This window comes from Oncorhynchus nerka, linkage group LG23 (genome assembly GCF_034236695.1).
Source record: "Oncorhynchus nerka isolate Pitt River linkage group LG23, Oner_Uvic_2.0, whole genome shotgun sequence".
Taxonomy (NCBI): Eukaryota; Metazoa; Chordata; class Actinopteri; order Salmoniformes; family Salmonidae; genus Oncorhynchus; species Oncorhynchus nerka.
The window spans coordinates 2,382,773-2,410,579 of NC_088418.1; the positions used below are offsets into that span (position 1 = coordinate 2,382,773).

The 27,807-nt window shown below is 48.4% G+C and overlaps 1 protein-coding gene across 1 annotated transcript in view; it reads left to right on the forward strand.

Annotated features, from left to right (window-relative positions):
* lyst (lysosomal trafficking regulator) overlaps nucleotides 1-27,807 on the forward strand; it is a 280,835-nt gene that overhangs the window by 112,864 nt on the left and 140,164 nt on the right. Inside the window, 6 exon segments of the mRNA XM_065008440.1 lie at nucleotides 10,759-10,997; nucleotides 11,211-11,387; nucleotides 19,718-20,093; nucleotides 24,350-24,503; nucleotides 24,811-24,984; nucleotides 27,258-27,418. Coding sequence (XP_064864512.1) covers nucleotides 10,759-10,997; nucleotides 11,211-11,387; nucleotides 19,718-20,093; nucleotides 24,350-24,503; nucleotides 24,811-24,984; nucleotides 27,258-27,418 — 1,281 coding nt within the window.

The following is a 27,807-nucleotide window of genomic DNA, read 5'->3' on the forward strand; positions in this document are numbered from 1 at the left end:
TGTGGTCATCCGTCATCAGGTCTGAGTTTCCCCTCAGTTGCTTCTTAGCAAAAGGTTTGTGAAGCCTCTATCCTGGTTAAACAGTTTGTAATCAATTCAAATTGTATTGGTCAAATAAACATGGATAGCAGATGTTAACGCGAGTGCTTGTGCTTCTAGTTCCGACCGTGCAGTAATATCTAGCAAGTAGATTCTGTACTTGTCCTACTGTTTCAAAACGTTTCGAAAATGTTGTACCGGATCCCTAATGAACACAACCCCTGTGTTGACCGAATGTAGCGTCATGTGACTATTACTGTGTGTGTCAGATGTGTGTGGCATGACAGACAGCAGACTGAGCATCTCTTTGTCATGGTGACGGTCTCTCTCTTTCCGTTCAGAATCCAGTCTTTGTTGAGTCCTGACATCACAGCAGCACCACGGCCTCATGGGAGCATCCTTGTGACTCATATACTGTAGTATTACACACACACACACACACACACACACCATATCACACACACACACCATATCACACACCATATCACACACACACACACACACACACACACCATATCACACACACACACACCATATCACACACACACACACACACACACACACCATATCACACACACACACCATATCACACACACACACACACACACACATCACACACACACACACACACACACACCATATCACACACACACACACCATATCACACACCATATCACACACACACACACACCATATCACACACACACACCATATCACACACACACACACACCATATCACACACACACACACCATATCACACACACACACACCATATCACACACACACACCATATCTCACACACACACCATATCTCACACACACACCATAACACACACACACCATAACACACACACACCATAAACACACACACACACACACACACACACACACACACACACACACACACCATAACACACACACACACACCATAACACACACACACACCATAACACACACACACACACACCATATCTCACACACACACACACACACCATATCTCACACACACACACACACACCATATCTCACACACACACACACACACCATATCTCACACACACACACACACACCATATCTCACTCACACACACACACACACCATATCTCACTCACACACACCATAACACACACCATATCACACACACACACCATATCTCACACACACACACACACCATATCTCACACACACACACACACACACACCATATCTCACTCACACACACCATATCACACACACACACACACACACACACACAGATATGCTCATATCTCACTCACACACACACACACACACATAGATACGCTCATATCACATACATACATACACACACACACACACACACACACACACACACACACACACACACACACACACCATATCACACACAAACACCATATCACTCACACACGCACACCATATCTCACACACACACACACCATATCACACACACACACCATATCTCACACACACACCATATCACACACACACACCATATCACACACCATATCACATACATACATACACACACACACACACACACACACACACACACATAGATACGCTCATATCACACACACCATATCACACACACACACAAACACCATATCACTACACACGCACACCATATCACACACACACACCATATCACACACCATATCACACACACACACACCATATCACACACCATATCACACACACACACCATATCTCACACACACACCATATCTCACACACACACACACACCATATCACACACACACACACACACAGATACGCTCATATCACACACACCATATCACACACACACACACACACCATATCACACACACACACACCATATCACACACCATATCACACACACACACCATATCTCACACCATATCTCACACACACACCATATCACACACCATATCACATACATACATACACACACACACACACACACACACAGATACGCTCATATCACACACACCATATCACACACACACAAACACCATATCACACACACACACACACCATATCACACACACACCATATCACACACGCACACCATATCTCACACACACACACACCATATCACACACACACACCATATCACACACACACACACCATATCTCACACACACACCATATCACACACACACACACACACCATATCACACACACACACACACACACACACAGATACGCTCATATCACACACACCATATCACACACACACACACACAGATACGCTCATATCACACACACCATATCACACACACACACACACACACAGATACGCTCATATCACACACACCATATCACACACACACACACCATATCACACACCATATCTCACACACACACCATATCACACACACACACCATATCTCACACACACACCATATCACACACACACACATTGAAGTGTATTGGTGGCATACACAGTTTATCAGATAACTGTGACCCTACGAGGTTGCCAGCCTGCTGTTTTTCTGTTGTACCTCAGGGGTATTCAACTCGGACAAGACACATGCAATCGTTAGTGTGTTATTAGTGTAAGCAGACTGTGTGTGTCTGTTGTTGTGACCTAGATGAAGATCAGATCACATTTGATGACCAATTGATGCAGAAATCCAGGTCTTTCCAAAGGGTCCACATGCTGTGTGTAAATGTGATACTGCAGTTTATAATAAATTATCAAACATTTCAAAAAAAAATTTAAAAAATGTTTTTGCTTTGTCATTATGGGGTATTGTGTGTAGATTGATTTATATACATATATATATTGATACAATATATTTTTAGAATAAGGCTGTAACTTAACAAAATGTGGAAAAAAGTCAAGGGGTCTGAATACTTTCCTAAGGCTCTGTAAATGCATATGCAGTGTATATAAACAGTGTAGCTAATGACGTTCTGTGTCCAGGGGATTGACTGTGTTTTGGTGGAACAGATATTCATTATTCAGCTTAGAGAGAGGGATGGCGAAACCGTGGGAGGGAAATGGGATGATGAAAGGAGAGCGAGAGGGCGGATCTCCGGGTCTTCCAGAAGGTTGTGTGTTAGTGAGAGCCTTTTGAGCTGGTCTGCTGTAAATCACTAGGGGACTCCCTCCCAGCCTGCAGTGAGCCCAGCAGCTCTGTGACTAACTCAGTTTTATGAGCTCTGCTTCTGAGGCAGGGGGCTGAGGGCTGGAGGGGAGGGGAGGAGGCAGGGGGCTGAGGGCTGGAGGTAGGGGGAGGAGGCAGGGGACTGAGGGCTGGAGGTAGGGGAGGAGGCAGGGGACTGAGGGCTGGAGGTAGGGGACTGAGGGCTGGAGGGGAGGGGGCTGAGGGCTGGAGGTAAGGGGAGGAGGCAGGGGGCTGAGGGCTGGAGGTAAGGGGAGGAGGCAGGGGACTGAGGGCTGGAGGTAGGGGGAGGAGGCAGGGGACTGAGGGCTGGAGGTAAGGGGAGGAGGCAGGGGACTCCCTCCCAGCCTGCAGTGAGCCCAGCGACTAACTCAGTTTTATGAGCTCTGCTTCTGAGGCAGGGGGCTGAGGGCTGGAGGTAAGGGGAGGAGGCAGGGTACTGAGGGCTGGAGGCAGGGGACTGAGGGCTGGAGGCAGGGGACTGAGGGCTGGAGGCAGGGGACTGAGGGCTGGAGGCAGGGGACTGAGGGCTGGAGGCAGGGGACTGAGGGCTGGAGGCAGGGGACTGAGGGCTGGAGGCAGGGGACTGAGGGCTGGAGGCAGGGGACTGAGGGCTGGAGGTAAGGGGACTGAGGGCTGGAGGTAAGGGGAGGAGGCAGGGGACTGAGGGCTGGAGGTAGGGGGAGGAGGCAGGGGACTGAGGGCTGGAGGTAGGGGGAGGAGGCAGGGGACTGAGGGCTGGAGGTAGGGGGAGGAGGCAGGGGACTGAGGGCTGGAGGTAAGGGGAGGAGGCAGGGGACTGAGGGCTGGAGGTAGGGGGAGGAGGCAGGGGACTGAAGGCTGAAGGGGAGGAGGCAGGGGGCTGAGGGCTGGAGGTAGGGGAGGAGGCAGGGGCTGAGGGCTGGAGGTAGGGGGAGGAGGCAGGGGACTGAGGGCTGGAGGCAGAGTCTGAGGGCTGAAGGGGAGGAGGCAGGGGCTGAGGGCTGAAGGGGAGGATGCAGGGGGCTGAGGGCTGAAGGGGAGGAGGCAGGGGGCTGAGGGCTGGAGGTAGGGGGAGGAGGCAGGGGACTGAGGGCTGGAGGTAGGGGAGGAGGCAGGGGGCTGAGGGCTGGAGGTAAGGGGAGGAGGCAGGGGGCTGAGGGCTGGAGGTAGGGGGAGGAGGCAGGGGACTGAGGGCTGGAGGTAGGGGGAGGAGGCAGGGGACTGAGGGCTGGAGGTAGGGGGAGGAGGCAGGGGACTGAGGGCTGGAGGTAAGGGGAGGAGGCAGGGGACTGAGGGCTGGAGGTAGGGGAGGAGGCAGGGGACTGAAGGCTGAAGGGGAGGAGGCAGGGGCTGAGGGCTGGAGGTAAGGGGAGGAGGCAGGGGACTGAGGGCTGGAGGTAAGGGGAGGAGGCAGGGGGCTGAGGGAAGGAGGCAGGGGGCTGAGGGAAGGAGGCAGGGGCTGAGGGAAGGAGGCAGGGGACTGAGGGAAGGAGGCAGGGGACTGAGGGAAGGAGGTAGGGGACTGAGGGAAGGAGGTAGGGGACTGAGGGAAGGAGGTAGGGGACTGAGGGAAGGAGGTAGGGGACTGAGGGAAGGAGGTAGGGGACTGAGGGAAGGAGGTAGGGGACTGAGGGAAGGAGGTAGGGGACTGAGGGAAGGAGGTAGGGGAAGGAGGCAGGAGACTGAGGGCTGGAGGTAAGGGAAGGAGGCAGGAGACTGAGGGAAGGAGGTAGGGGACTGAGGGCTGGAGGTAAGGGGAGGAGGCAGGAGACTGAGGGAAGGAGGTAGGGGACTGAGGGCTGGAGGTAAGGGGAGGAGGCAGGAGACTGGGGGCTGGAGGTAAGGGGAGGAGGAGGCAGGGGGCTGAGGGAAGGAGGTAGGGACTGAGGGAAGGAGGTAGGGGACTGAGGAAGAAGGTAGGGACTGAGGGAAGGAGGTAGGGGACTGAGGGAAGGAGGTAGGGGACTGAGGGAAGGAGGTAGGGGACTGAGGGCTGGAGGTAGGGGACTGAGGGCTGGAGGTAGGGGACTGAGGGCTGGAGGTAGGGGACTGAGGGCTGGAGGTAGGGGACTGAGGGCTGGAGGTAGGGGACTGAGGGCTGGAGGTAGGGGACTGAGGGCTGGAGGTAGGGGACTGAGGGCTGGAGGTAGGGGAAGGAGGCAGGAGACTGAGGGAAGGAGGTAGGGGACTGAGGGCTGGAGGTAAGGGGTTGATGTAAAAGTTTACAGTATGAAGGGGTTTTAGGTAGTCTGTTAGTTTATACAGTAGGGACATGAAGGGGTTTTAGGTAGTCTGTTAGTTTATACAGTAGGGACATGAAGGGGTTTTAGGTAGTCTGTTAGTTTCTACAGTAGGGACATGAAGGGGTTTTAGGTAGTCTGTTAGTTTATACAGTAGGGACATGAAGGGGTTGTAGGTAGTCTGTCTGTTAGTTTATACAGTAGGGACATGAAGGGGTTTTAGGTCTGTCTGTTAGTTTATACAGTAGGGACATGAAGGGGTTTTAGGTCTGTCTGTTAGTTTATACAGTAGGGACATGAAGGGGTTTTAGGTAGTCTGTTAGTTTATACAGTAGGGACATGAAGGGGTTTTAGGTCTGTCTGTTAGTTTATACAGTAGGGACATGAAGGGGTTTTAGGTCTGTCTGTTAGTTTATACAGTAGGGACATGAAGGGGTTGTAGGTAGTCTGTTAGTTTATACAGTAGGGACATGAAGGGGTTTTAGGTCTGTCTGTTAGTTTATACAGTAGGGACATGAAGGGGTTTTAGGTAGTCTGTCTGTTAGTTTATACAGTAGGGACATGAAGGGGTTTTAGGTAGTCTGTTAGTTTATACAGTAGGGACATGAAGGGGTTTTAGGTAGTCTGTCTGTTAGTTTATACAGTAGGGACATGAAGGGGTTTTAGGTAGTCTGTCTGTTAGTTTATACAGTAGGGACATGAAGGGGTTTTAGGTAGTCTGTTAGTTTATACAGTAGGGACATGAAGGGGTTTTAGGTAGTCTGTTAGTTTATACAGTAGGGACATGAAGGGGTTTTAGGTAGTCTGTTAGTTTATACAGTAGGGACATGAAGGGGTTTTAGGTCTGTCTGTTAGTTTATACAGTAGGGACATGAAGGGGTTGTAGGTAGTCTGTTAGTTTATACAGTAGGGACATGAAGGGGTTGTAGGTCTGTCTGTTAGTTTATACAGTAGGGACATGAAGGGGTTTTAGGTCTGTCTGTTAGTTTATACAGTAGGGACATGAAGGGGTTTTAGGTCTGTCTGTTAGTTTATACAGTAGGGACATGAAGGGGTTTTAGGTCTGTCTGTTAGTTTATACAGTAGGGACATGAAGGGGTTTTAGGTAGTCTGTTAGTTTATACAGTAGGGACATGAAGGGGTTGTAGGTAGTCTGTTAGTTTATACAGTAGGGACATGAAGGGGTTTTAGGTCTGTCTGTTAGTTTATACAGTAGGGACATGAAGGGGTTTAGGTAGTCTGTTAGTTTATACAGTAGGGACATGAAGGGGTTTTAGGTAGTCTGTTAGTTTATACAGTAGGGACATGAAGGGGTTTTAGGTAGTCTGTCTGTTAGTTTATACAGTAGGGACATGAAGGGGTTTTAGGTAGTCTGTTAGTTTATACAGTAGGGACATGAAGGGGTTTTAGGTCTGTCTGTTAGTTTATACAGTAGGGACATGAAGGGGTTTAGGTAGTCTGTCTGTTAGTTTATACAGTAGTTTATACAGTAGGACATGAAGGGGTTGTTGAAGTCTGTCTGTTAGTTTATACAGTAGGGACATGAAGGGGTTTTAGGTCTGTCTGTTAGTTTATACAGTAGGGACATGAAGGGGTTTTAGGTAGTCTGTCTGTTAGTTTATACAGTAGGGACATGAAGGGGTTTTAGGTAGTCTGTCTGTTAGTTTATACAGTAGGGACATGAAGGGGTTGTAGGTAGTCTGTTAGTTTATACAGTAGGGACATGAAGGGGTTTTAGGTAGTCTGTCTGTTAGTTTATACAGTAGGGACATGAAGTCTGGGTTACAGTAGGGACATAGGTAGTCTGTCTGTTAGTTTATACAGTAGGGACATGAAGGGGTTGTAGGTAGTCTGTCTGTTAGTTTATACAGTAGGGACATGAAGGGGTTTTAGGTAGTCTGTTAGTTTATACAGTAGGGACATGAAGGGGTTTTAGGTAGTCTGTTAGTTTATACAGTAGGGACATGAAGGGGTTTTAGGTCTGTCTGTTAGTTTATACAGTAGGGACATGAAGGGGTTGTAGGTAGTCTGTCTGTTAGTTTATACAGTAGGGACATGAAGGGGTTTTAGGTAGTCTGTTAGTTTATACAGTAGGGACATGAAGGGGTTTTAGGTAGTCTGTCTGTTAGTTTATACAGTAGGGACATGAAGGGGTTGTAGGTAGTCTGTCTGTTAGTTTATACAGTAGGGACATGAAGGGGTTTTAGGTAGTCTGTCTGTTAGTTTATACAGTAGGGACATGAAGGGGTTTTAGGTAGTCTGTCTGTTAGTTTATACAGTAGGGACATGAAGGGGTTTTAGGTAGTCTGTTAGTTTATACAGTAGGGACATGAAGGGGTTTTAGGTAGTCTGTCTGTTAGTTTACATAGGGACATGAAGGGGTTTTAGTAGGGACATAGGGAAGGGGTTTTAGGTAGTCTGTTAGTTTATACAGTAGGGACATGAAGGGGTTTTAGGTTTATACAGTCTGTTAGTCTGTTAGTTTACAGTAGGGACATGAAGGGGTTTTAGGTCTGTCTGTTAGTTTATACAGTAGGGACATGAAGGGGTTTTAGTTTATACAGTCTGTCTGTTAGTTTATACAGTAGGGACATGAAGGGGTTTAGGTAGTCTGTTAGTTTATACAGTAGGGACATGAAGGGGTTTTAGGTAGTCTGTCTGTTAGTTTATACAGTAGGGACATGAAGGGGTTTTTTAGGTTAGTTTATACAGTCTGTCTGTTAGTTTATACAGTAGGGACATGAAGGGTTTTAGGTAGTCTGTTAGTTTATACAGTAGGGACATGAAGGGGTTTTAGGTAGTCTGTTAGTTTATACAGTAGGGACATGAAGGGGTTTTAGGTCTGTCTGTTAGTTTATACAGTAGGGACATGAAGGGGTTTTAGGTAGTCTGTTAGTTTATACAGTAGGGACATGAAGGGGTTTTAGGTAGTCTGTCTGTTAGTTTATACAGTAGGGACATGAAGGGACATATACAGTAGGGAAGGGGTTTTAGGTCTGTCTGTTAGTTTATACAGTAGGGACATGAAGGGGTTTTAGGTCTGTCTGTTAGTTTATACAGTAGGGACATGAAGGGGTTTTAGGTCTGTCTGTTAGTTTATACAGTAGGGACATGAAGGGGTTTTAGGTAGTCTGTTAGTTTATACAGTAGGGACATGAAGGGGTTGTAGGTAGTCTGTTAGTTTATACAGTAGGGACATGAAGGGGTTTTAGGTCTGTCTGTTAGTTTATACAGTAGGGACATGAAGGGGTTTTAGGTAGTCTGTTAGTTTATACAGTAGGGACATGAAGGGGTTTTAGGTAGTCTGTTAGTTTATACAGTAGGGACATGAAGGGGTTGTAGGTAGTCTGTTAGTTTATACAGTAGGGACATGAAGGGGTTTTAGGTAGTCTGTTAGTTTATACAGTAGGGACATGAAGGGGTTTTAGGTCTGTCTGTTAGTTTATACAGTAGGGACATGAAGGGGTTTTAGGTAGTCTGTTAGTTTATACAGTAGGGACATGAAGGGGTTTTAGGTAGTCTGTTAGTTTATACAGTAGGGACATGAAGGGGTTGTAGGTAGTCTGTTAGTTTATACAGTAGGGACATGAAGGGGTTTTAGGTAGTCTGTCTGTTAGTTTATACAGTAGGGACATGAAGGGGTTTTAGGTAGTCTGTCTGTTAGTTTATACAGTAGGGACATGAAGGGGTTTTAGGTCTGTCTGTTAGTTTATACAGTAGGGACATGAAGGGGTTGTAGGTAGTCTGTCTGTTAGTTTATACAGTAGGGACATGAAGGGGTTTAGGTAGTCTGTTAGTTTATACAGTAGGGACATGAAGGGGTTGTAGGTAGTCTGTCTGTTAGTTTATACAGTAGGGACATGAAGGGGTTTTAGGTAGTCTGTTAGTTTATACAGTAGGGACATGAAGGGGTTTTAGGTCTGTCTGTTAGTTTATACAGTAGGGACATGAAGGGGTTTTAGGTAGTCTGTCTGTTAGTTTATACAGTAGGGACATGAAGGGGTTTTAGGTAGTCTGTTAGTTTATACAGTAGGGACATGAAGGGGTTTTAGGTAGTCTGTCTGTTAGTTTATACAGTAGGGACATGAAGGGGTTTTAGGTAGTCTGTCTGTTAGTTTATACAGTAGGGACATGAAGGGGTTGTAGGTAGTCTGTCTGTTAGTTTATACAGTAGGGACATGAAGGGGTTTTAGGTAGTCTGTTAGTTTATACAGTAGGGACATGAAGGGGTTTTAGGTAGTCTGTCTGTTAGTTTATACAGTAGGGACATGAAGGGGTTTTAGGTAGTCTGTTAGTTTATACAGTAGGGACATGAAGGGGTTTTAGGTAGTCTGTTAGTTTATACAGTAGGGACATGAAGGGGTTTTAGGTCTGTCTGTTAGTTTATACAGTAGGGACATGAAGGGGTTTTAGGTCTGTCTGTTAGTTTATACAGTAGGGACATGAAGGGGTTTTAGGTAGTCTGTTAGTTTATACAGTAGGGACATGAAGGGGTTTTAGGTCTGTCTGTTAGTTTATACAGTAGGGACATGAAGGGGTTTTAGGTAGTCTGTCTGTTAGTTTATACAGTAGGGACATGAAGGGGTTTTAGGTAGTCTGTCTGTTAGTTTATACAGTAGGGACATGAAGGGGTTTTAGGTAGTCTGTCTGTTAGTTTATACAGTAGGGACATGAAGGGGTTGTAGGTAGTCTGTTAGTTTATACAGTAGGGACATGAAGGGGTTTTAGGTCTGTCTGTTAGTTTATACAGTAGGGACATGAAGGGGTTGTAGGTAGTCTGTTAGTTTATACAGTAGGGACATGAAGGGGTTTTAGGTCTGTCTGTTAGTTTATACAGTAGGGACATGAAGGGGTTGTAGGTAGTCTGTTAGTTTATACAGTAGGGACATGAAGGGGTTTTAGGTAGTCTGTCTGTTAGTTTATACAGTAGGGACATGAAGGGGTTGTAGGTAGTCTGTTAGTTTATACAGTAGGGACATGAAGGGGTTTTAGGTAGTCTGTCTGTTAGTTTATACAGTAGGGACATGAAGGGGTTTTAGGTAGTCTGTTAGTTTATACAGTAGGGACATGAAGGGGTTTTAGGTAGTCTGTCTGTTAGTTTATACAGTAGGGACATGAAGGGGTTTTAGGTAGTCTGTCTGTTAGTTTATACAGTAGGGACATGAAGGGGTTTTAGGTCTGTCTGTTAGTTTATACAGTAGGGACATGAAGGGGTTTTAGGTCTGTCTGTTAGTTTATACAGTAGGGACATGAAGGGTGGGTGTGTACAGTCTTCTGTGGATACCTAAGGTATAGTCCTGTGACACGTAAAGCGTTATGTGTTGATAGTGTGTGTGTTTCACCTCAGTGTCTCATGTCTGTCTCTGCTCTTCGTCTTGACAGGTGTGAAGGTGGAGTCAGCAGGCGGAGCGGGGGCCGGGCTGGGTGGCGCGGTTGCGTTCGGGACGAAGTCCCTCGGCAGAGGGCGCCGTGGCGTTCTTCTCTTCCCAGAGATCTGCCTGATGGAGCTCCAGCTGCTGGCGTCAGGGTCACCTGATCTGGAGGTGTTGGGTCACGTGTTTCACAGCCTCTTGGGGGCCGTGAGGGCCAACCCCCGCAACGCTGCGCTGCTGTACCATCAGGTTATTATGCTGGCTACCTCTCATCCCCTATACCACGACCTGCACTTGGCCTGGATAGAGACGATTGAACCCTTGAAACAACAAAACAGAACCTGGGATGTTGTTGTTTGTTGCAAGTGATCAGTTGTCCAGGAACCAGGAGAGACTGGGCCATCTGTCTCGTGTCTTCCTCCCTAATACTATGGTTAAACCCTCCTCTTCTACTGCTCACAGGGAGCGGTGAAGACCATTCTGACTGCTTTCCAGAGCATTCTGTCACAATCGGATTCCAGCTATGAAGACTGCCAGACGGTACTGGTGGAACTGCTGGTTGCCATGATGAGCCAACGAATCACAGCCGAGGAACTGGCCCTGTTGATCCGCCTCTTCCAGGAGAAGAATCCGCCCACTGTGAGTAACAACCAATTATCACTATTGTATATCGTATATCAATTAAAAATAACCTTTGTATTTGTCACCTTCACCGAATACAACAGGTGAAAACCTTACAACCTTACAGTGAAATGCTTACTTACAAGCCCTTAACCAACAATGCTTTATGAAGTTAAGAAACAAATACAAATAAGTGTTAAGTAAAAAAAGAGAAAATAAAAGTAACAAGTAATTAAAGCAGTAGATAACAATAGCGAGGCTACATACATTGGGGCAAAAAAAGTATTTAGTCGGCCACCAATTGTGCAAGTTCTCCCACTTAAAAAGATGAGAGAGGCCTGTAATTTTCACCATAGGTACACTTCAACTATGACAGACAAAATGAGAGAGAGAAAAAATCCTGAAAATCACATTGTAGGATTTTAAATTTATTTATTTGCAAATTATGGTGGAAAATAAGTATTTGGTCAATAACAAGAGTTTGTAGGTAGCGTTAAAGTGACTGGGTAGCCCTTTGAGCTGTTCAGGAGTCTTACGGCTTGGGGGTAGAAGCTGTTTAGAAGTCTCTAAACAAATGGACATGAAGGGTGTTTTAGGTAGTCTGTCTGTTTATACAGTATGGACATGATAATAAACATTATTGTACTGATGTTGAGGGAGCTAGCATGCTAGATACGAAATATATAGAATGTTGTACTGCTGTTGAGGGAGCTAGCATGCTAGATACTATAGATATAGATTATTGTACTGCTGTTGAGGGAGCTAGCATGCTAGTTACTATAGATATAGATTATTGTACTGCTGTTGAGGGAGCTAGCATGCTAGATACTATAGATATAGATTATTGTACTGCTGTTGAGGGAGCTAGCATGCTAGTTACTATAGATTATTGTACTGCTGTTGAGGGAGCTAGCATGCTAGTTACTATAGATTATTGTACTGCTGTTGAGGGAGCTAGCATGCTTGCTATTATAGATTATTTACTGCTGTTGAGGGAGCTAGCATGCTAGTTACTAGATTATTGTACTGCTTTTGAGGGAGCTAGCATGCTAATTACTATAGATATATATTGTACTGCTGTTGAGGGAGCTAGCATGCTAGTTACTATAGATATAGATTATTGTACTGCTGTTGAGGGAGCTAGCATGCTAGTTACTATAGATTATTGTACTGCTGTTGAGGAAGCTAGCATGCTTGCTATTATAGATTATTTACTGCTGTTGAGGAAGCTAGCATGCTTGCTATTATAGATTAATGTACTGCTGTTGAGGGAGCTAGCATGCTAGTTACTAGATTATTGTACTGCTTTTGAGGGAGCTAGCATGCTATTTACTATAGATATATATTGTACTGCTGTTGAGGGAGCTAGCATGCTTAGTTACTATAGATTATTGTACGTCTGTTGAGGGAGCTAGCATGCTAGTTACTATATATTATTGTACTGCTGTGGAGGGAGCTAGCATCCTAGTTACTATAGATTATTGTACTGCTGTTGAGGGAGCTAGCATGCTAGTTACTATAGATTATTGTACTGCTGTTGAGGGAGCTAGCATGCTTGCTATTATAGATTATTGTACTGCTGTTGAGGGAGCTAGCATGCTAGTTACTATAGATTATTGTACTGCTGTTGAGGGAGCTAGCATGCTTGCTATTATAGATTAATGTACGGCTGTTGAGGGAGCTAGCATGCTAGTTACTATAGATTATTGTACTGCTGTTGAGGGAGCTAGCATGCTAGCTACTATATATAAAGATTATTGTACTGCTGTTGGGGGAGCTAGCATGCTTGCTATTATAGATTAATGTACGGCTGTTGAGGGAGCTAGCATGCTAGTTACTATAGATTATTGTACTGCTGTTGAGGGAGCTAGCATGCTAGTTACTATAGATTATTGTACTGCTGTTGAGGGAGCTAGCTTTTCACTGCAGCTCTTATACATGGGGAAACTGTGGTTGTGTTATCTGGCTGCTGGCTCAGTTCAAACAGCTCCTCAGGTCTTCCTGGACTGTGTTCATGTAAACCCTGTTTTCCTTTGGGTTTGATGCACACAGTTATCTTTAACCTTAGTTGTCAGTATGACACATGTTCCCTGTTTCAATATCCTCCGCCTTTTGTTTGATCATATGAATATGAATCACCCAGCTCGTGTGGGTGTGTGTGTGTGTGGTGTGTGTGGCAGTGGAGGCTCCTCAGACGAGGAAGGAGATGTCTATCTTCCTCAGTGAATTTCATAAAAATACAAATAGTGAAACATTTTTAAAATAAGTTTGACATTTTAAATACACCAAATAACAATTAAAATAGCGTGTTTTGTAATGGTCTACAGTAGCCTCAACAGCACTCTGTAGGGTAGCACCATGGTCTACAGTAGCCTCAACAGCACTCTGTAGGGTAGCACCATGGTCTACAGTAGCCTCAACAGCACTCTGTAGGGTAGCACCATGGTCTACAGTAGCCTCAACAGCACTCTGTAGGGTAGCACCATGGTCTACAGTAGCCTCAACAGCACTCTGTAGGGTAGCACCATGGTCTACAGTAGCCTCAACAGCACTCTGTAGGGTAGCACCATGGTCTACAGTAGCCTCAACAGCACTCTGTAGGGTAGCACCATGGTCTACAGTAGCCTCAACAGCACTCTGTAGGGTAGCACCATGGTCTACAGTAGCCTCAACAGCACTCTGTAGGGTAGCACCATGGTCTACAGTAGCCTCAACAGCACTCTGTAGGGTAGCACCATGGTCTACAGTAGCCTCAACAGCACTCTGTAGGGTAGCACCATGGTCTACAGTAGCCTCAACAGCACTCTGTAGGGTAGCACCATGGTCTACAGTAGCCTCAACAGCACTCTGTAGGGTAGCACCATGGTCTACAGTAGCCTCAACAGCACTCTGTAGGGTAGCACCATGGTCTACAGTAGCCTCAACAGCACTCTGTAGGGTAGCACCATGGTCTACAGTAGCCTCAACAGCACTCTGTAGGGTAGCACCATGGTCTACAGTAGCCTCAACAGCACTCTGTAGGGTAGCACCATGGTCTACAGTAGCCTCAACAGCACTCTGTACGGTAGCACCATGGTCTACAGTAGCCTCAACAGCACTCTGTAGGGTAGCACCATGGTCTACAGTAGCCTCAACAGCACTCTGTAGGGTAGCACCATGGTCTACAGTAGCCTCAACAGCACTCTGTAGGGTAGCACCATGGTCTACAGTAGCCTCAACAGCACTCTGTAGGGTAGCACCATGGTCTACAGTAGCCTCAACAGCACTCTGTAGGGTAGCACCATGGTCTACAGTAGCCTCAACAGCACTCTGTAGGGTAGCACCATGGTCTACAGTAGCCTCAACAGCACTCTGTAGGGTAGCACCATGGTCTACAGTAGCCTCAACAGCACTCTGTAGGGTAGCACCATGGTCTACAGTAGCCTCAACAGCACTCTGTAGGGTAGCACCATGGTCTACAGTAGCCTCAACAGCACTCTGTAGGGTAGCACCATGGTCTACAGTAGCCTCAACAGCACTCTGTAGGGTAGCACCATGGTCTACAGTAGCCTCAACAGCACTCTGTAGGGTAGCACCATGGTCTACAGTAGCCTCAACAGCACTCTGTAGGGTAGCACCATGGTCTACAGTAGCCTCAACAGCACTCTGTAGGGTAGCACCATGGTCTACAGTAGCCTCAACAGCACTCTGTAGGGTAGCACCATGGTCTACAGTAGCCTCAACAGCACTCTGTAGGGTAGCACCATGGTCTACAGTAGCCTCAACAGCACTCTGTAGGGTAGCACCATGGTCTACAGTAGCCTCAACAGCACTCTGTAGGGTAGCACCATGGTCTACAGTAGCCTCAACAGCACTCTGTAGGGTAGCACCATGGTCTACAGTAGCCTCAACAGCACTCTGTAGGGTAGCACCATGGTCTACAGTAGCCTCAACAGCACTCTGTAGGGTAGCACCATGGTCTACAGTAGCCTCAACAGCACTCTGTAGGGTAGCACCATGGTCTACAGTAGCCTCAACAGCACTCTGTAGGGTAGCACCATGGTCTACAGTAGCCTCAACAGCACTCTGTAGGGTAGCACCATGGTCTACAGTAGCCTCAACAGCACTCTGTAGGGTAGCACCATGGTCTACAGTAGCCTCAACAGCACTCTGTAGGGTAGCACCATGGTCTACAGTAGCCTCAACAGCACTCTGTAGGGTAGCACCATGGTCTACAGTAGCCTCAACAGCACTCTGTAGGGTAGCACCATGGTCTACAGTAGCCTCAACAGCACTCTGTAGGGTAGCACCATGGTCTACAGTAGCCTCAACAGCACTCTGTAGGGTAGCACCATGGTCTACAGTAGCCTCAACAGCACTCTGTAGGGTAGCACCATGGTCTACAGTAGCCTCAACAGCACTCTGTAGGGTAGCACCATGGTCTACAGTAGCCTCAACAGCACTCTGTAGGGTAGCACCATGGTCTACAGTAGCCTCAACAGCACTCTGTAGGGTAGCACCATGGTCTACAGTAGCCTCAACAGCACTCTGTAGGGTAGCACCATGGTCTACAGTAGCCTCAACAGCACTCTGTAGGGTAGCACCATGGTCTACAGTAGCCTCAACAGCACTCTGTAGGGTAGCACCATGGTCTACAGTAGCCTCAACAGCACTCTGTAGGGTAGCACCATGGTCTACAGTAGCCTCAACAGCACTCTGTAGGGTAGCACCATGGTCTACAGTAGCCTCAACAGCACTCTGTAGGGTAGCACCATGGTCTACAGTAGCCTCAACAGCACTCTGTAGGGTAGCACCATGGTCTACAGTAGCCTCAACAGCACTCTGTAGGGTAGCACCATGGTCTACAGTAGCCTCAACAGCACTCTGTAGGGTAGCACCATGGTCTACAGTAGCCTCAACAGCACTCTGTAGGGTAGCACCATGGTCTACAGTAGCCTCAACAGCACTCTGTAGGGTAGCACCATGGTCTACAGTAGCCTCAACAGCACTCTGTAGGGTAGCACCATGGTCTACAGTAGCCTCAACAGCACTCTGTAGGGTAGCACCATGGTCTACAGTAGCCTCAACAGCACTCTGTAGGGTAGCACCATGGTCTACAGTAGCCTCAACAGCACTCTGTAGGGTAGCACCATGGTCTACAGTAGCCTCAACAGCACTCTGTAGGGTAGCACCATGGTCTACAGTAGCCTCAACAGCACTCTGTAGGGTAGCACCATGGTCTACAGTAGCCTCAACAGCACTCTGTAGGGTAGCACCATGGTCTACAGTAGCCTCAACAGCACTCTGTAGGGTAGCACCATGGTCTACAGTAGCCTCAACAGCACTCTGTAGGGTAGCACCATGGTCTACAGTAGCCTCAACAGCACTCTGTAGGGTAGCACCATGGTCTACAGTAGCCTCAACAGCACTCTGTAGGGTAGCACCATGGTCTACAGTAGCCTCAACAGCACTCTGTAGGGTAGCACCATGGTCTACAGTAGCCTCAACAGCACTCTGTAGGGTAGCACCATGGTCTACAGTAGCCTCAACAGCACTCTGTAGGGTAGCACCATGGTCTACAGTAGCCTCAACAGCACTCTGTAGGGTAGCACCATGGTCTACAGTAGCCTCAACAGCACTCTGTAGGGTAGCACCATGGTCTACAGTAGCCTCAACAGCACTCTGTAGGGTAGCACCATGGTCTACAGTAGCCTCAACAGCACTCTGTAGGGTAGCACCATGGTCTACAGTAGCCTCAACAGCACTCTGTAGGGTAGCACCATGGTCTACAGTAGCCTCAACAGCACTCTGTAGGGTAGCACCATGGTCTACAGTAGCCTCAACAGCACTCTGTAGGGTAGCACCATGGTCTACAGTAGCCTCAACAGCACTCTGTAGGGTAGCACCATGGTCTACAGTAGCCTCAACAGCACTCTGTAGGGTAGCACCATGGTCTACAGTAGCCTCAACAGCACTCTGTAGGGTAGCACCATGGTCTACAGTAGCCTCAACAGCACTCTGTAGGGTAGCACCATGGTCTACAGTAGCCTCAACAGCACTCTGTAGGGTAGCACCATGGTCTACAGTAGCCTCAACAGCACTCTGTAGGGTAGCACCATGGTCTACAGTAGCCTCAACAGCACTCTGTAGGGTAGCACCATGGTCTACAGTAGCCTCAACAGCACTCTGTAGGGTAGCACCATGGTCTACAGTAGCCTCAACAGCACTCTGTAGGGTAGCACCATGGTCTACAGTAGCCTCAACAGCACTCTGTAGGGTAGCACCATGGTCTACAGTAGCCTCAACAGCACTCTGTAGGGTAGCACCATGGTCTACAGTAGCCTCAACAGCACTCTGTAGGGTAGCACCATGGTCTACAGTAGCCTCAACAGCACTCTGTAGGGTAGCACCATGGTCTACAGTAGCCTCAACAGCACTCTGTAGGGTAGCACCATGGTCTACAGTAGCCTCAACAGCACTCTGTAGGGTAGCACCATGGTCTACAGTAGCCTCAACAGCACTCTGTAGGGTAGCACCATGGTCTACAGTAGCCTCAACAGCACTCTGTAGGGTAGCACCATGGTCTACAGTAGCCTCAACAGCACTCTGTAGGGTAGCACCATGGTCTACAGTAGCCTCAACAGCACTCTGTAGGGTAGCACCATGGTCTACAGTAGCCTCAACAGCACTCTGTAGGGTAGCACCATGGTGAAGCTGGATTTAAACTCTTTTCCGTCCTCCTCTGGGTACATTGACTTCAGTGCTACCTAAAGCTATCCAACACAGCTAGATGCAGGCAACACTATGCAAGCTGGTATTGAATGTGTTGCTGTCTGTCACCTTGATTACTCAAATTTCTCTCACCCTGTGTGCACCTACATTATTAATGTTAATTTGTAGGCTATGTTGTAGCAACCTCATGATGGGTGTAGGGGAAATTACAGTATCATGTAGTAGCCCAAACCTGACACTGTTACATTGAACTGGGTGAATGACATCCAATACACTGTAATAGAAGTAAGGCCATGCTCTGAAACACATCTTAAACAGCACCGACCACAGTGTGTGTTAGCCTTTCTACTCCACTTCCCTGTTGTCTGTATGTTTTCCCCTGTAGGGTTAGGGCTGTGGGTGGGCCGTCTGTGGGTGGGCAGATTATAGCAGGTGGTTTAGGTTATGGGTAGGTTATAGCAGGTGGTTTAGGTTATGGGTAGGTTATAGCAGGTGGTTTAGGTTATGGGTAGGTTATAGCAGGTGGTTTAGGTTATGGGTAGGTTATAGCAGGTGGTTTAGGTGTATGGGTAGATTATAGCAGGTGGTTTAGGTTATGGGTAGGTTATAGCAGGTGGTTTAGGTTATGTGTAGGTTATAGCAGGTGGTTTAGGTGTATGGGTAGGTTATAGCAGGTGGTTTAGGTGTATGGGTAGGTTATAGCAGGTGGTTTAGGTGTATGGGTAGGTTATAGCAGGTGGTTTAGGTGTATGGGTAGGTTATAGCAGGTGGTTTAGGTTATGGGTAGGTTATAGCAGGTGGTTTTTAGGTAAGTTATAGCAGGTGGTTTAGGTGTATGGGTAGGTTATAGCAGGTGGTTTAGGTGTATGGGTAGGTTATAGCAGGTGGTTTAGGTGTATGGGTAGGTTATAGCAGGTGGTTTAGGTGTATGGGTAGGTTATAGCAGGTGGTTTAGGTTATGGGTAGGTTATAGCAGGTGGTTTAGGTGTATGGGTAGGTTATAGCAGGTGGTGTATGGGTAGGTTATAGCAGGTGGTGTATGGGTAGGTTATAGCAGGTGGTGTATGGGTAGATTTAGCAGGTGGTGTATGGGTAGATTATAGCAGGTGGTGTATGGGTAGATTATAGCAGGTGGTGTATGGGTAGATTATGTAGGTGGTGTATGGGTAGATTATAGCAGGTTGTTGGGTAGATTATAGCAGGTGGTGTATGGGTAGATTATAGCAGGTGGTTTAGGTGTATGGGTAGATTATAGCAGGTGGTTTAGGTGTATGGGTAGATTATAGCAGGTGGTTTAGGTGTATGGGTAGATTATAGCAGGTGGTTTAGGTGTATGGGTAGGTTATAGCAGGTGGTTTAGGTGTATGGGTAGGTTATAGCAGGTGGTGTATGGGTAGATTATAGCAGGTGGTGTATGGGTAGATTATAGCAGGTGGTGTATGGGTAGATTATAGCAGGTGGTGTATGGGTAGATTATAGCAGGTGGTGTATGGGTAGATTATAGCAGGTGGTTTAGGTGTATGGGTAGATTATAGCAGGTGGTTTAGGTGTATGGGTAGATTATAGCAGGTGGTTTAGGTTATGGAGTAGAATGTAGAGTTTTCACACACACTATTGTAACGTCCCCTCTGCCCCAGGACATCCTACTGAAAGGCGTCCTCCAGATCGTCCAGGCCAACGTGGACATGGAACCTCTCTACTTCCTCTCCTATCCTATGATCCTCGGCGGCGCCTCTTTCCCTGGCGGTACCTCCCCTGGCTCCCGACAAAATGGGGGGGCGGGGGGGAAGGGGGGCGGGATGCTGTGGAAGGGGGGGAAGCTGTCCCCGGGACGCAGGGAGGGGGATGGAAGAGAGGAACCAGGACATCTCAGGACCTCTCCGTGGCACGTTGCCCCGTTACACCTCCCTCTGGTGGGGCAGAACTGCTGGCCACACATGGCCTCTGGGTTCTCTGCCTCTGTCTGGATAAAGGTGGCTGAGAATGAAGAGGGAGAGGGACATACAGAGAAGGGTAAGAGCACCCAATGAAATACGATGAAGGTTTATGACATCACAGGCCACATGGAGTTGTATCTCTGTAGGTAAAATACATGATTACAGAGGCACAAAGATCATACCCCCAAGACATGCTAACCTCTCACCATTACAATAACAGGGGAGGTTAGCATGTTATATCATACCCCCAAGACATGCTAACCTCTCACCATTACAATAACAGGGGAGGTTAGCATTTTATATCATACCCCCAAGACATGCTAACCTCTCACCATTACAATAACAGGGGAGGTTAGCATTTTATATCATACCCCCAAGACATGCTAACCTCTCACCATTACAATAACAGGGGAGGTTAGCATTTTATATCATACCCCCAAGACATGCTAACCTCTCACCATTACAATAACAGGGGAGGTTAGCATTTTTGAGTGGTATGCTATTCATGAAAAAGGGGTACAACTCAACATTAGGAAGGTGTTCCTGATGCTGTGGACACTGTGTGAAGTCTGATAAAACGGCATCATGTTCACAACCATCACACAACAGACCACTGAAGCTGGAACGACACACTCTGTTTGAACCAAAATAACTGTGTAAACCACACCCCTAAATATTATGAGCCCCCACCTCTAGCTGGGTTTGGTGTTGGACTAGCCGGTGTTGGACTAGCCCGTGGGTGTGGGCTGGTGTGGGCTAGCCTGTATTGTGGGCTAGCCTTTGTTGTGGGCTAGTGTGGGCTAGCCTGTATTGTGGGCTAGTGTGGGCTAGCCTGTATTGTGGGCTAGCCTTTGGTGTGGGCTAGCCTGTATTGTGGGCTAGCCTTTGTTGTGGGCTAGTGTGGGCTAGCCTGTATTGTGGGCTAGCCCGTGGTGTGGGCTAGTATTGGTCGATCACATGAAGGAAACAAAACGGTAATGATGAATTAATTATGCTAAATCATAAATAGAACTATTTATAGCCAAATATAAGACAACTGCTGGGACTGCCCCAATAGAGCTCCTGATTGAGATGTGTACTACGGTGCATTGAGTTGGTTTGAACCTCTACAAGCACACTGATAAAACGGGAGGATTCATGTCAGATTGACTTCCCTGGTGGTGAATTTACACCACAGTTCGTTTTTGTGTTACGCTCTAATCAATATTTCCAAGCCCTAATTTTAAAGATCAAGAGGTCAATTAGAATCTGACAGACTTTGGTTTGTTATGTAAATATATAGCATAACGATGCTGCTATCTGTATTGTAGTAGAAAGGGTTCCAAACATACCCAACCCATCAAGTAAAATGCAACATCCATTTATGGCCGTGTAAAATCCTGCAATAGTTGTCATTCAATTGGTAAAATTCCTTTTTGATGCAGTAGACCCCCTTAGACCGCTGCTCCACTCGGGAGCCCACTGAGATGCAGTGTCTTAGACCGCTGAGCCCACTGAGATGCAGTGCCTTAGACCGCTGCTCCACTCGGGAGCCCACTGAGATGCAGTGCCTTAGACCGCTGCTCCACTCGGGAGCCCACTGAGATGCTCGACCGCTGCTCCACTCGGGAGCCCACTGAGATGCAGTGCCTTAGACCGCTGCTCCACTCGGGAGCCCACTGAGAGATGCCCACAGTGTCTTAGACCGCTGTGCCCACTGAGATGCAGTGCCTTAGACCGGAAGCCCACTGAGATGCAGTGTCTTAGACCGCTGCTCCACTCGGGAGCCCACTGAGATGCAGTGTCTTAGACCGCTGCTCCACTCGGGAGCCCACTGAGATGCAGTGCCTTAGACCGCTGAGCCCACTGAGATGCAGTGACCCTGCTCCAGAGCCCACTGAGATGCAGTGTCTCCACTCGGGAGCCCACTGAGATGCAGTGCCTTAGACCGCTGCTCCACTCGGGAGCCCACTGAGATGCAGTGTCTTAGACCGCTGCCACTCGGGAGCCCCACTAGACCGCTGGGAGCCCACTGAGATGCAGTGCCTTAGACCGCTGCTCCACTCGGGAGCCCACTGAGATGCAGTGTCTTAGACCGCTGAGCCCACTGAGATGCAGTGTCTTAGACCGCTGCTCCACTCGGGAGCCCACTGAGATGCAGTGCCTTAGACCGCTGCTCCACTCGGGAGCCCACTGAGATGCAGTGCCTTAGACCGCTGCTCCACTCGGGAGCCCACTGAGATGCAGTGTCTTAGACCGCTGACAGCTGAGCTGAGATGCAGTGTCTTAGACCGCTGAGCCCACTGAGATGCAGTGTCTTAGACCGCTGCTCCACTCGGGAGCCCACTGAGATGCAGTGTCTTAGACCGCTGAGCCACTCGGGAGCCCACTGAGATGCAGTGTCTTAGACCGCTGAGCCCACTGAGATGCAGTGCCTTAGACCGCTGCTCCACTCGGGAGCCCACTGAGATGCAGTGTCTTAGACCGCTGAGCCCACTGAGATGCAGTGTCTTAGACCGCTGCTCCACTCGGGAGGCCACTGAGATGCAGTGTCTTAGACCGCTGAGCCCACTGAGATGCAGTGCCTTAGACCGCTGTGCCACTCGGGAGCCCACTGAGATGCAGTGTCTTAGACCGCTGAGCCCACTGAGATGCAGTGTCTTAGACCGCTGCTCCACTCGGGAGGCCACTGAGCTGCAGTGTCTTAGACCGCTGAACCCACTGAGATGCAGTGCCTTAGACCGCTGAGCCACTCGGGAGCCCACTGAGATGCAGTGCCTTAGACCGCTGCTCCACTCGGGAGCCCACTGAGATGCAGTGTCTTAGACCGCTGCTCCACTCGGGAGCCCACTGAGATGCAGTGTCTTAGACCGCTGAGCCCACTGAGATGCAGTGTCTTAGACCGCTGAGCCCACTGAGATGCAGTGCCTTAGACCGCTGCTCCACTCGGGAGGCCACTGAGATGCAGTGTCTTAGACCGCTGAGCCCACTGAGATGCAGTGTCTTAGACCGCTGTGCCACTCGGGAGCCCACTGAGATGCAGTGCCTTAGACCGCTGAGCCCACTGAGATGCAGTGTCTTAGACCGCTGCTCCACTCGGGAGCCCACTGAGATGCAGTGCCTTAGACCGCTGTGCCACTCGGGAGCCCACTGAGATGCAGTGCCTTAGACCGCTGTGCCACTCGGGAGCCCACTGAGATGCAGTGCCTTAGACCGCTGCTCCACTCGGGAGCCCACTGAGATGCAGTGTCTTAGACCGCTGAGCCCACTGAGATGCAGTGCCTTAGACCGCTGCTCCACTCGGGAGGCCACTGAGATACAGTGCCTTAGACCGCTGCTCCACTCGGGAGCCCACTGAGATGCAGTGCCTTAGACCGCTGTGCCACTCGGGAGCCCACTGAGATGCAGTGTCTTAGACCGCTGCTCCACTCGGGAGCCCACTGAGATGCAGTGTCTTAGACCGCTGAGCCCACTGAGATATGCAGTGCCTTAGACCGCTGTGCCACTCGGGAGCCCACTGAGATGCAGTGTCTTAGACCGCTGAGCCCACTGAGATATGCAGTGCCTTAGACCGCTGTGCCACTCGGGAGCCCACTGAGATGCAGTGTCTTAGACCGCTGCTCCACTCGGGAGCCCACTGAGATGCAGTGTCTTAGACCGCTGAGCCCACTGAGATGCAGTGTCTTAGACCGCTGAGCCCACTGAGATGCAGTGTCTTAGACCGCTGCTCCACTCGGGAGCCCACTGAGATGCAGTGTCTTAGACCGCTGAGCCCACTGAGATGCAGTGCCTTAGACCGCTGTGCCACTCGGGAGCCCACTGAGATGCAGATGAGCCCACTGAGATGCAGTGTCTTAGACCGCTGAGCCCACTGAGATGCAGTGTCTTAGACCGCTGAGCCCACTGAGATGCAGTGTCTTAGACCGCTGAGCCCACTGAGATGCAGTGCCTTAGACCGCTGCTCCACTGAGCCCACTGAGATGCAGTGTCTTAGACCGCTGTGCCACTCGGGAGCCCACTGAGATGCAGTGTCTTAGACCGCTGAGCCCACTGAGATGCAGTGTCTTAGACCGCTGTGCCACTCGGGAGGCCCCTCTTGAAGGGGGAGTAATCTAAAAGTAATGGAAAGTAATCAGATTACTCGTTTTGGGTTATCCAAAAGTTAGCTACATTACGGATTTACAATTTTGGACAGGTAACTAATAGCTAGTAGCCTAACTGTAACAGACTACATTTAGAAAGTAACTCACCCAACCCTGTGTGTTGGATCAGTTTAACAGAATTAATCACAGCTTCTCTCATCTTTCTATTGAAAAGGGGATGAATTTGTATGTTTTTCTCTGTGCGCTCCAGAGGGGAAGGCTCCAACGTTGGAGCCCAACCTGGGGACCATCCCGGATGGGCAGAGAGTGGTGGAGGAGAGCCTGATGCACGTTCTCTCCATGGGCTCCAAAGCTATGATGCTGCAGGTCTGGGCTGACCTCTCCACGGGGGTATTCACTTTCAGGTGGGCAGCAAAGGACACCGATGTGATACATTTCACTGGCTGACTGACTGACTGGCTGGCTGGCTGGCTGGCTGACTGGCTGGCTGGCTGGCTGACTGACTGACTGACTGACTGACTGGCTGGCTGATTGATTGATTGATTGGCTGGTTGATTGATTGATTGGCTGGTTGATTGGCTGACTGATTGACTGATTTGCTGACTGATTGACTGGCTGGTTGATTGGCTGACTGATTGATTTGATTGACTGACTGATTTGCTGACTGACTGACTGGCTGACTAACTGATTTGCCCTGTCTCCTCTCCTCAGGATGTGTATTGACCCTAATGATGAGATGAAGGCGGGGCTACTGGCCCAGGCAGAGTCCGGGGAGGGGCTAGTCTCACCTGGCAGTTGGCATCACCTGGGTATCAGCTACACCCAGCAGCCTGAGGGCAAGAAGAACATCCACGGACGCCTTGCCCTATGGGTCAACGGAGTCAGGTAGGACCCTTTTTCCCCCTGGCACTAGGGGTCAACAGAGTCAGGTAGGACCCTCTCAAGATGGCCTTGACAACATGCTTGTTTCAGTAAAGATAGCCCAGACTAAAGATGGCCTTGACAACATGCTTGTTTCAGTAAAGATAGCCCAGACTAAAGATGGCCTTGACAACATGCTTGTTTCAGTAAAGAGCCCAGACTAAAGATGGCCTTGACAACATGCTTGTTTCAGTAAAGATAGCCCAGACTAAAGATGGCCTTGACAACATGCTTGTTTCAGCAAAGAGCCCAGACTAAAGATGGCCTTGACAACATGCTTGTTTCAGTAAAGAGCCCAGACTAAAGATGGCCTTGACAACATGCTTGTTTCAGTAAAGAGCCCAGACTAAAGATGGCCTTGACAACATGCTTGTTTCAGTAAAGAGCCCAGACTAAAGATGGCCTTGACAACATGCTTGTTTCAGTAAAGATAGCCCAGACTAAAGATGGCCTTGACAACATGCTTGTTTCAGTAAAGATAGCCCAGACTAAAGATGGCCTTGACAACATGCTTGTTTCAGTAAAGAGCCCAGACTAAAGATGGCCCAGACTAAAAATGGCCTTGACAACATGCTTGTTTCAGTAAAGAGCCCAGACTAAAGATGGCCTTGACAACATGCTTGTTTCAGTAAAGATAGCCCAGGCTAAAGATGGCCTTGACAACATGCTTGTTTCAGTAAAGAGCCCAGACTAAAGATGGCCTTGACAACATGCTTGTTTCAGTAAAGAGCCCAGACTAAAGATGGCCTTGACAACATGCTTGTTTCAGTAAAGATAGCCCAGACTAAATATGGCCTTGACAACATGCTTGTTTCAGTAAAGAGCCCAGACTAAAGATGGCCTTGACAACATGCTTGTTTCAGTAAAGAGCCCAGACTAAAGATGGCCTTGACAACATGCTTGTTTCAGTAAAGAGCCCAGACTAAAGATGGCCTTGACAACATGCTTGTTTCAGTAAAGAGCCCAGACTAAAGATGGCCTTGACAACATGCTTGTTTCAGTAAAGATAGCCCAGACTAAAGATGTCCTTGACAACATGCTTGTTTCAGTAAAGATAGCCCAGACTAAAGATGGCCTTGACAACATGCTTGTTTCAGTAAAGAGCCCAGACTAAAGATGGCCTTGACAACATGCTTGTTTCAGTAAAGAGCCCAGACTAAAGATGGCCTTGACAACATGCTTGTTTCAGTAAAGATAGCCCAGGCTAAAGATGGCCTTGACAACATGCTTGTTTCAGTAAAGAGCCCAGACTAAAGATGGCCTTGACAACATGCTTGTTTCAGTAAAGAGCCCAGACTAAAGATGGCCTTGACAACATGCTTGTTTCAGTAAAGAGCCCAGACTAAAGATGGCCTTGACAACATGCTTGTTTCAGTAAAGATAGCCAAGACTAAAGATGGCCTTGACAACATGCTTGTTTCAGTAAAGATAGCCCAGACTAAAGATGGCCTTGACAACATGCTTGTTTCAGTAAAGAGCCCAGACTAAAGATGGCCTTGACAACATGCTTGTTTCAGTAAAGAGCCCAGACTAAAGATGGCCTTGACAACATGCTTGTTTCAGTAAAGAGCCCAGGCTAAAGATGGCCTTGACAACATGCTTGTTTCAGTAAAGATAGCCCAGACTAAAGATGGCCTTGACAACATGCTTGTTTCAGTAAAGAGCCCAGACTAAAGATGGCCTTGACAACATGCTTGTTTCAGTAAAGAGCCCAGACTAAAGATGGCCTTGACAACATGCTTGTTTCAGTAAAGATAGCCCAGACTAAAGATGGCCTTGACAACATGCTTGTTTCAGTAAAGAGCCCAGACTAAAGATGGCCTTGACAACATGCTTGTTTCAGTAAAGAGCCCAGACTAAAGATGGCCTTGACAACATGCTTGTTTCAGTAAAGATAGTCCTGACAACATGCTTGTTTCAGTAAAGATAGCCCGGACTAAAGCAGGACTGGGTTCATTGGGGAATCTGTCCCTGTTTCCGTCCATTTTCTTCAATTTAATACCTAATGAACATGATCGTGATGTGTTTTTCTTGTTTTCTGATTGGTCCCCATCTAGGAAGTGTGAGGTGTCTCTGGACTACACGTTACTCTTGTTTTCTGATTGGTCCCCATCTAGGAAGTGTGAGGTGTCTCTGGACTACACGTTACTCTTGTTTTCTGATTGGTCCCCATCTAGGAAGTGTGAGGTGTCTCTGGACTACACGTTACTCTTGTTTTCTGATTGGTCCCCATCTAGGAAGTGTGAGGTGTCTCTGGACTACACGTTACCCAGGAAGTCCAGCCTGTCTTCAGACAGCAACAAGACCTTCTGTCTGCTGGGACACTGTATGGGACACAGTGAGGACGTGACCAGACCGGGTGGACAGTACGACATGGGCACTGTGCTGCTCTTTAACGGTACCAAGCTGTGTGTGTGAGAGAGAGAGAGCTCCTCTGAGGTCTCACCATAAAAAAAGAGCTGTAAAACCCAATAAACATACACATTCAACAACCAGTAATACATGCCCTGGCTGGCCTCCTGCCTCTGGGCTGTGTCTCTGTCTGGCCTCCTGCCTCTGGGCTGTGTCTCTGTCTGGCCTCCTGCCTCTGGGCTGTGTCTCTGGCTGGCCTCCTGCCTCTGGGCTGTGTCTCTGGCTGGCCTCCTGCCTCTGGGCTGTGTCTCTGTCTGGCCTCCTGCCTCTGGGCTGTGTCTCTGTCTGGCCTCCTGCCTCTGGGCTGTGTCTCTGGCTGGCCTCCTGCCTCTGGGCTGTGTCTCTGTCTGGCCTCCTGCCTCTGGGCTGTGTCTC